This window comes from Triticum urartu, chromosome 4A, assembly GCF_056163025.1.
Source record: "Triticum urartu cultivar PI428250 chromosome 4A, HENAU_Tu73, whole genome shotgun sequence".
NCBI classification, from domain to species: Eukaryota; Viridiplantae; Streptophyta; class Magnoliopsida; order Poales; family Poaceae; genus Triticum; species Triticum urartu.
The window spans coordinates 593,837,465-593,848,200 of NC_141876.1; the positions used below are offsets into that span (position 1 = coordinate 593,837,465).

Genomic DNA, 10,736 nt, shown 5'->3' on the forward strand with positions numbered 1-10,736 from the left:
TATGCCCATATGCATACTATGTTCATTGTTATGCTCACATATTGCAGCTAGCACTAGTAGATGCATCCAAAGAGGTGGTTCCTGTTGCCCAGTTTTTTCAGAAATTGATCTTCATTATTAACACTGTCGACTCCTCATCAAAACGCCATGATGAGCTCCATGATGCCCAGTTGGTAGAACTAGCACGTATGATAGAAAATGGAAGCATTTAGACTAGTCAAGGGGCAAATCAGATTCGGTCACTTAAAAGACCCGGGGACACTAGGTGGGGTTCTCAGTTTGGTTCTATTCATAGCCTTATGAAGTTGTTTAATGCTGTAAATTTTGTTATCCAAGATATGGCTTCAGAAGGATCAGTAGTGGGATCAATACGTGATGATCCTGACACTTCTTTCAGCTATTTGTCCTCGTTCGAGTTTGTCTTTATCTTATGTATGATGAAAGAGATATTAGGGATAACTGAAGGACTTGGCCAGGCTTTACAAAAGAGGTCACAAGACATTGTAAATGTTGTTCGTCTAGTGTTTGCAACAAAAGAGTTGTAACGCCCTCGATGCCGCTATATCTCCCACGTGTCGAAGCACGACTTAGAGGCATAACCGCATTGAAAGCAATGTCACAAGTGAGGTAATCTTCACACAACCCATGTATTACATAAGGGAAAGAGATATATAGTTGGCTTACAATTGCCACTTCACACAAATACATGAATAAAGCATTACATCAACCAGATATAATGAAGGTTCGACTACGGAACCAAAATAAAAGAAGACTACCCCAATGCTACACAGATCGCCGATCGACCCCAACCGGGCTCCACTACTGATCAACTAGAACGAAACAAAACAAAGGACAAGATCTTCATCGAGCTCCTCCTTGAGCTTGGTTGCGTCACCTGTACGGTATCATCGGCACCTGCAAACTGGTTTTGGAAGTATCTGTGAGTCACGGGGACTCATCAATCTTACACCCTCGCGATCGAGACTATTTAAGCTTATAGGTAGGGTAAAAGGTATGAGGTGGAGCTGCAGCAAGCGACTAGCATATATGGTGGCTAACATACGCAAATGAGAGCGAGAAGAGAAGGCAATGCACGGTCGAGAAACTATGATCAAGAAGTGATCCTAGAACAACCTACGTCAAGCATAACTCCAACACCGTGTTCACTTCCCGGATCCCGCCGAGAAGAGACCATCACGGTAACACACACGGTTGATGTATTTTAATTAAGGTCAACTTCAGGTTTTCTACAACCGGACATTAACAAATTCCCATCTGCCCATAACCGCGGGCACGGCTTTCGAAAGTTCAAATCCCTGCAGGGGTGTCCCAACTTAGCCCATCACAAGCTCTCACGGTCAACGAAGGATATTCCTTCTAGCGGGAAGACCCGATCAGGCTCGGAATCCCGGTTACAAGACATCCTCGACAATGGTAAAACAAGTCCAGCAAGACCACCCGATGCGCCGACATCCCAATAAGAGCTGCACATATCTCGTTCTGAGGGCAACACCGGATAAGCAATCCGTACAACTAAAACCAGCCCTCGAGTTTCCCCGAGGTGGCGCTGCAAGGGGCTCTAGTTTGGACCAACACTTAGACAAGCACTGGCCCGGGGGTTTAAAAATAAAGATGACCCTTGGGATGCGCGACTCCCAAGGGAAAAGGCTAGGTGGCGAATGGTAAAACCAAGGTTGGGCCTTGCTGGGGGAGTTTTATTCAAGGCGAACTGTCAAGGGGTTCCCATTATAACCCAACCGTGCGAGGAACGCAAAATCCGGGAACATAACACCGATATGACCGAAACTAGGGCGGCAAGAGTGGAACAAAACACCAGGCATAAGGCCGAGCCTTCCACCCTTTACCAAGTATATAGATGCATTAATTAAATAAGAGATATTGTGATATCCCAACAAAATATCCACGTTCCAACAAGGAACAAACTCCAATCTTCACCTGCAACTAGCAACTCTATAAGAGGGGCTGAGCAAAGCGGTAACATAACCAAACAACCACTACTAGGGAAAAGGCTAGCAGCAGCGCGGGTTTTAGACCTATCAGTAGCGCGGGGTGGTGCGCTACAGATAAGGCGCTACAGCTAACGAATAGCAGTAGCGTGCCTCCACCCACGCTACGGCTAAATCGACTTTGTAGCAGCGAGTTCCAGGAGGAGCGCTGCTGGTAATTAGTAGTAGCGCTTCTCTCTGCCCGCGCTGCTACTATTATTTTATATTTTATTTCTTTTTTATTTCATGTTGTATTCGTACACCTTTACACAAATTTTCATACAACAGGAATTTACAAATTGTTTTTACATCATAGTGAGTTATTACATCACGGGGTGAAAGAACCGTGTGGACTAGTTTCAAGTGGACGGACATCCACTTGAAACTAATCCGCGGTTCTTTCATCCAATGATATAATAAATATCATCATCATCATCATATCATTAACAACTTATCATCATCATCATCATCATCATATCATTGGTCACTAGTCGTAATCACAAGTACTCCTCACATCTTCAACTCTAACACATTGTATCACATAATAAACATATTGTACCTCATAGGACCTACCACATTCTCTTAGGACCTACTATATTCTCTAAGGTAAAATAGCAAACAAGATAGCCCCTCGCTCTCCATTATGGAGAATGCAGATTATCCTGTCTCCAATTCTTGCCTTTCGCTTAATGTTGCTTCCAAGAACCTCCTTACGAATGTCCAAATATCTTTTCCACTCTTTGATTAGCATGTGTTCACCGGTTTCAGAAATTCGATATGCACAAGTGAGATCCGTAGGATGACCTGGCTGTAGGTTCAGAACTTCAAGGCGACCATTGTAATACATCAAATGAGGCACACAATCCATCGGGATTTTCTGTTGAAAAACATAGTAATAACTTCGTAGTTAGCAATGATGTACTAGTTTTAGAAGTATGCAAAAGATGCACGGATGTCGTAATAGTAAAATATCTTACCAGGGTATCTCCATAGAAGTTATCGTGGTTCAACACGTGCACTAGTGGCACGCATTCACCATAATTTGGAGGAGTTCGATAATAGGTATTGTAATTCTCAAAAAAAGTACAATAAGCAATCAGATGATTTTTCTCCTTATAAGTTAATTCGGAGCCATCAGTGTAGTGGGTTTTGTCTACCATCTTCTGCACATTATTTGAAGATTCAAAATAAGCTGTCAATGGAAATAAGTTGTCAACTATTTTGAAATAAACAATATAAATTAGTTAATAACTATGTTTGAGAAACTCACATTGCGGTAGAATCAGAAGCGTATCAACAAGGACCCAAATGTCCATATTGTCTTGCTCGATGTCAGGATCACCAAGATCCATGCTGACAATCATACCCTCATAAAAACCATACATTTTGCAAAGTGCTTCCCAATTTTGACAACCAAAATGGGTTACGCTCTGAGAATTGTACAGATTTACTTCAAAATCGATATCATGATGGGTCCTTAGGTGTATTTTCTTTGTTTGAAAATTTTCATGGTCTTCAAAACCCATCCTCTCCAAGACATAGCATCTTGCATGGCATGGGATAAGCTAGTCGAATTGTAAAAGATGAAAATTAGACGTTGAAATAGTTGAAGTCATGCTTAATTACGAAAAAAAACACTTGTCTTTGTTGCGTACCGTTTCAACATCGAAGGTCTCCTCGAGCTTAATGCTGAAGCGTCGATCTTCATCCAGCTGAACGAACCTGTCACACATACCTCGATCATCGTGGCACCAACTGCACTCCCCTGGGAGACTGTCGTCATCCGAGTACGACATTTCCTACGTTCATAATTCGAAGATTAAACTTGTACATATTCTAGCACAAGTCATGCCAGAATTCACGGAAAAATCCGGCATGACCTTTGCTAAAAAAGGACATATCGAGCACCTGAAATTTGCCGGAACGGAAATTAATCAACACTCCGGCAAAACATAGGCCACCCGGAGGTGTAACCAAAACATGAAATAATTGCTTAAACTAAAAAATAACACCAAATATGGCATGTTCAACTAGTTCTATTAATTCAACTAGTTCTATTAATTCAACTAGTTCTTACTAAATATAAACTTAGTATAAAAAGAAAAAAACTAGTTCTTTCTAAAAATGAAGTAGTTCAACTAGTTATTAATTTACTTACTATACTAGTTCAACTAAAACTTAACTAGTTCAACTAAAACTAAACTAGTTCTATTAATTCAACTAGTTCTTACAAAATATAAACTTACTATAAATAGAAAGAAACTAGCACATCTACTACTACTAATTAACATCTAACTACTACATCTACTACTAATTAACATGTACTACTGCTAATTATACAACTAGTTTACCATCACTACTAGTAATTAATATCCACTACTTCTAAAAATCATTATCTATGAACCCTAAATTAACATCTACTACTACTAAAATCATCTACTAACTAAGCAAAGAGAGAGGGGGTTGGGGAGGGGTGGGGGGCTTACAGAGGGAGAGATGGTGGCGGGGAGGTGCTCGGTGACGGATGGGTGGCGAGGGCGGGCTCGGGATCGGGAGGGCGGCGGTCCTGGGCGGCGGGCTCGGCAGGCTCGGTCGAGGGCGGCGGCGGTGAGGTTGAGGGCGGCGATAGTGTGGTCGAGAGCGGCGGCGGTGAGGTTGAGGGCGGGCGGTGGCGGCGGCAGTGAGGGCGCAGGCGCGCTCGGGCTCGGGCGGCGGCGACAGGGAGTAGGGGAACAGGCCGGTGGGGGGGGAAGGAGGACTTAGCGAAATTTTGATGCGGGGGGTGGTTAACTCGAACTAGCAGTAGCGCACGTACAGAAAACATGCTATAGCTAACTTATCTACAGCGCGTTTTGGGGAAAACCGCTACTGCTAATGGAAGCAGTTATCTCTTTTGTTTAGTAAAAACATCAAAAATATACATTGGTCATCATTGATCTTTTCGTGTATAATCTAAATAGTCAACATGAATCCTCACTGTACCTGTATAGGTACAGGCGAGGATTCATATTGCAACCACAAATCATACACATATAGTTCAATGAAGACCAAGTGCTCGAGATAGGTTGAGAAGCAACATATTTAAGGTGGTAAACACCTTGTTCGCTTAGCAGTATGGGACTAAACTTAATTAGTTGCGGTCATACTTAGCACCAGCGAGTTTTGAGCAAAACCGCTGCTGCTAAGTTCTTTAGCAGTAGCGCGTCCACGGGAAGGGCGCTACTACTATATCTAGCCTGGAGGCAACACCATGGCAATTATAGTAGTAGCGCTCTTTTCACCTAGAGCGCTACTGCTACTCAGTCATTAGCAGCGCTCTTTTCTAAAGCTCGTTGCTGCTAATTAGCAGTAGCGTCTGTTTTTAGACCGCGCTGCTGCTAAGATTCTGTGTATAAGGTTTTCCCTAGTAGTGAACGCTTTGCTAGGGCAAGGTGGGTTAGAGGCTTGGCTTCACAAAATGGGAGGCATGATAAGCAAGTGGTAGGTATCGTAGCATAGGCATAGCAAAAGAGCGAGCAACTAGTAAGCAAAGATAGAAGTGATTTCGAGGGTATGGTCATCTTGCCTGAGATCCCGCAAGGAAGAAGAACGAGTCCAAGAAGAAGACAAACGGATGAAGTCGAACGGATCCTCACAACTCCGGAACGAAACCGAAGCTAACGCGAGAAGCAAACCCGGAAAGAAGCAAACAACATAATAAACAACCAACACATAATCATGGCATGATGCACAACCAAGTATGATGCATGTCCGGTTTAAATATGCATGGCATGACAAGGGGCACAAACAAAACTACAAGTTAAGTGGAGCTCAATATGCAACGAGTTGCATATTGACGGAACACCAGATCAATTATTTAGTTCTCTCTCGGTTAGGTACTCAACAATATTAAATGTTGGTTAACATGGCAAGAGGTGTAGCATAACAAGCTATACCATCTAAACAATTTAAATGGGGCCGGATATAACAAACAACAAATCCGGTAAATCCCCATATGCGTTTAGCAATTTAATGCAACAACAATTTTAAACATTTTAAATGTTGTTATCATGATGCGGATGACAGGTTCAAGTTGGATGCAATTTTTTAGGAAAAATGTTGACATGAGCATTATATGAAGCATTTGTCATCGTGGCGGAAACGAAAAGGGGTGCCACGGCAACGATAACGAAACGGTGCCACGGCAACGTTCCGGTTCCGGTAACCCGATTGAGATGCCGGTGCAAAAGAAAATGACGGGAGCATGTCATGCAAGGATGGTGGGGTGGTCCCGATTACCGGGTTCCCACATGTCGATGGCAAGGCAAAAAAAGGGCAACGTGCACCGATAGTTCAAACTCGAGGAAAAACAAGGGTGCATCTCATACAACATGCATTCGTTCACGGGCGTCGTCTCGGTGGGTATACCTCCCAAGGGAGCATTCTCGAGCGGTTTGAGTTTGGTGCAAAGTAGAGGAAGTAGACGTTCTCGGGCCGTTCGTAGTGGAAGTAGGGGTACATGACGACGGTAGAGGTACTCGCGACGGTAGTGGTACACGTTTTCGTAGAAGGACTTGACGAATCCGAGTCACTTGGGGTCGACGGTAGACGTTCACGGTTCGAGGAGGAAGTAGAGGTTCTCGCGATCTCGGCGACGGTAGTTGTTCACGGCGCTTGTGACTCGCGGTTCTTCGGGCAACGGTAGTCGTACACTTATGTAGATGTTCGAGGCCGTCGGTAGGGGAGCTCGCGGTATTGCGATGATAGTGGTACAAGGTCGTCGGGGTACTTGCCGGTCCGGTCTTGACGGTCTTGTTTTTGCGACGGTAGTCGTGCTAGCCGGCGGTAGTGGAACTTGACAGATCCGAGGGCTCGGAGCGTCGTGGTACTTGTCGCGTTCTGAAAACGAAGTGATACTTGGCAATATTCGGGACGATCTTGGCGATTCCGGAGACGCAGGTAGAGGTACTGGACGCGACACTGTAAACTCGTACACTCTCGGAGAGGACTTTTCCATGAAACCCAAAATGAAACAGCCCCAAACGGAGGCAACAGAGGCGGAGACGCACGAGGATAGCGAGGCGGTGGTCCCGCGGCAACAGGAGGTCGACGGCGGCGTGGCACCGGAAGAGCAGCAGCGGGACGGAGTGGCTACCCTCGCCCTTAGCGTGGAGCAAGGGAGGCGAAGCTCCTGGAGGCTGGAGGTGCCATGGACCTCGGGCGCACGAGGAGGAGCAGGGAAAGGAGGTTGGGCAGGCGACGTGCTTGTGCAGCAACGGCCAAGCCAAGGTCGCGGACGGCGGAGGTTCGGCGCTGGAGAAATAGGAAGGCCACAACAGAGGAACCGGTCTCCGGCGACGAGGTGCAGCAGCGGCAACGGCCATGGAGGACGGCGGCGTTGAGGTGGGGTAGAGCAGAGGGGGCGACGGCGTGAGGATGGAAGGACCGCCCGGCTCTGCAGGCTCCTGGCGAAGGAGGAGAAGCTGTAGGGGCGGAGCTTGGCGGCGTTCCGGGTTGCCGGTGCGAGGGGAGAAGGGCGACGGGCGAGGCGTGTGTGCATGCAGCGCTGCTGGCGGCGGGGCGCTGTGCGGGTGTGTGTGTTCGGCGGCGGTGAGGGAACGAGAGGAGAAAAGGGGATCGAGGCTAGGGAGCGGTTAGGTTTAGGAGGGATTGGGCGAGGGAGGCCTAGTCGGTTAGCTCGTCAGCTGGGCTATAGGGGCCAAGAGGGCTACGGGGATGGATGGCCTAGCTGGATCTCTCCCTCCGTTTTCTATTACTCATAAGAAGAAGAAGAAGAAAAACATAGGAGATAAAAGAAATGAACCGATGAGTAGCAAATGAGTTTGACAAGGAGATAAATCTTTCTGGACTCACAAAAATTAGTTCGGTCCAAGAAAAATAGGAGTGGACACCTTTGCAAGAATTAAATTCAAAGTCATTTGGATTTAATTCAAATGATTTGATCAAGGACTAGGAATTAGAAGTGTCCAAAAAAATGTTAAGATTCTTGGTGGAGCTCCGGGATATGATGAAAGAATAAATGGCAAACGTTGGAGACCAAGAATTAAGATAACAAAGGCATTGGGATATTTTGCAAGTGTGTTTATGGGTGAATCCAAATTAATGGGATATTTATAATAGCTCCCTAGATATTAGGAGGATAATGTTATAAAGAGAAGTCACTCTTCCCTCGATTTAAATGGATCGAAGATCCACACAAATTATTTAGCTGAGATGCAAAAGATTTATGACATGATGCAATGCACATGATGACATGACATGAGATGCACGACACGCAAGCAATGACATGGCAACAACAGCGAATAACTGGAAGACACCTGGCGCATCGGATTCGGGGCGTCACAAGAGTGTCTTCGTCAGTTGAGACCGGTCAAAGGCTGGGAGGAATTCTGCATAGTTGTTGAATTTTGTGTGAATCATGGCACTGAAATTCCAGACATGAAGGAAACTTATATCATGCGTAGTGGCCGTGCACGGCATCAACCTGATCATTTCACTAAGGAGCAATATTTTCGAGTCGAGATATTCCGTGAAACTCTTGACAGCCAACTACATGAATTGGATCGCAGGTTCAATGAGAAGATGATGGATCTTCTGTCCACCAGTGCCACATTAATTCCTAGAAATAAATTTAAATCTTTTAAAGGTAGTGATATATGTGAGTTGGTGAAGAAGTATTACCCAGCAGATTTTAGTCAACAAGACGTGTATGGCTTGGAAAACCAACTAAAACTCTTTGTTCCTGATGCTTCCAGTGATGTAGAGTTGAAAAATATATCAACATTGACTCACCTTTGCCAACTCCTTGTTGAGACTGGAAGAGATAGAATCTACCATCTAATTGACAGGCTACTCCGTCTACTTGTTACTCTTCCAGTTTCTACAGCTAGTGCTGAACGAGCATTTTCTAGTTTGAAGATCATCAAAACAAGGCTGCGTAATACGATGGACGATGAGAATCTTGCCAATAACTTGGTTGTTGACATAGAGCGTGAAATCACAGAGAAATACACGTTTGAGGACATTTTAGCAGAATTCAAGAGCATAAGTGATCGAAAAGCTGATCTGTAGTACCACTCCTTTTGTAGTTCTTAGTTGGCTCACAGAATGTCTTTGAAGTTTGAAGGCTGAGTGGTACAAATAGACAAGTCGTATATTTTGGTGTAATTAGTTCTCTTATGGAGTATATATTGCTAATCATACGTGTATTTTGCGAGCAATATGGGCAATATAACTATAAATTTGCCTGGAGGCTTCAAGTTCTTGTTTTCTGCCGTTGGTTAAATATTTCTTCGTCATTGGTCCCCCCAGACATTCTTGTCAAGCTCCGCCACTGTTGTGCACTATGATGAAACTAGGCTATATAGCATTTATTTTGTGTCTAGGCATATATTTTTTAGAAAAGCATTGAAACATTCCTCTAAGCATGTAAAAAAGTTTAGGTGGGAATTTTAGACTTAACATTACCTTTAGTGTCTTCTCTCTCCGTTTTCTTCTGTGGCTTCCCTTTGTTTGTGCCGAAAAACATACATCACATATCAAAAGATTAGGTAGCAAGATTACGTGGGATCTCTCTCTGTTTGTTTTCTCATCCAAAAACGTTTCTTATATTCCTAGAGTCTGTAACTTCGATTAGGCTAAAATATTGAGGGGATGTTTATTCAGATATTAGCTTTCTTGTGGTCGAAGGACACCTCCAACCAACTTACAAGGTATCCACAAGCCCTCTGGACGCGCCCCTTGAGCCTGTGGGTCCCTCGAGCATCGTCTTGCGCTGATTTTTTCCCCTAAAAATCACATATATTCCAAAAATATCTCCGTAAAATTTTATCGTGTTTGGACTTCATTTGATATGGATTTTCTATGAAACAAAAATATGCAACAAACAGGAGCTGGCACTAGGCACTCAATTAATATGTTAGTCCAAGAAAATCATATAAATTGTTGCCAAAAGTATGTGAAAGTTGTACAATATTGGCATAAAACAATAAAAAACTATAGATACGACGGATGCGTATCACACATCCTGATACACTGTCAAAGGCATTGATATAGAGTCATATTGTAATATTGAGTTGTAAGTAAATATAAGTGTGATGATCATAATTATTAAAGCATTGTCCCAGTGAAGAAAGTATGATGCAGCCGATGATTCCTTACAAGTCGGGATGAGACTCCAGACGGAAAAAAGAGAGCTCAAAAGAGCCCACCAAAAAAAGGAGAGATAAAGAGAGAATGTGCAATGTTACTATCATTTTTCCACACTTGTGCTTCAAAGTAGCACCATATTCTTCATAAAGATAGTCTCCTAGTTGTCACTTTCATATACTAGTGAGAATTTTTAATTATAGAACTTGGCTTGTATATTCTGATGACGGGCTTCCTCAAATGCCCGAGATCTTCATGAGCAAGAAAGTTCGATGCACACTCACTTAGGTTCCACTGAGCTTTGATACAGTTATAGCTCTTAGTGCATCCATTGCATGACAACCCCTACTCCTCGCGTTGATATAGATTGATGAGCCTCTTCATAGTCCATTGATCTGTTGAGTTGATGTGAGACTTTTTTCCTTTTTAATCCCCATATGATCTCTACCATCGCATTCTATTCCACGTAGTGCTATATCCATGGCTCACACTCATGTATTGCGTGAAGTTAAAAATGTTGAAGCGCGTTCGAAGTACGATCCAATTACATAGTTTGACACCTTGGTGCTCGTGATTTATATT

At 43.9% G+C, this 10,736-nt stretch overlaps 1 protein-coding gene across 1 annotated transcript; it reads left to right on the top strand.

The window, feature by feature from the left end:
- The first annotated feature begins 299 nt into the window (after positions 1-299).
- Positions 300-9,077, top strand: LOC147976967 (uncharacterized). Its single transcript, XM_087519881.1, has 3 exons — positions 300-538; position 1,005; positions 8,355-9,077. Exons 1-3 carry the CDS (start codon positions 300-302, stop codon positions 9,075-9,077), a joined length of 963 nt encoding a protein of 320 aa, XP_087376007.1.
- Positions 9,078-10,736: the final 1,659 nt, after the last annotated feature.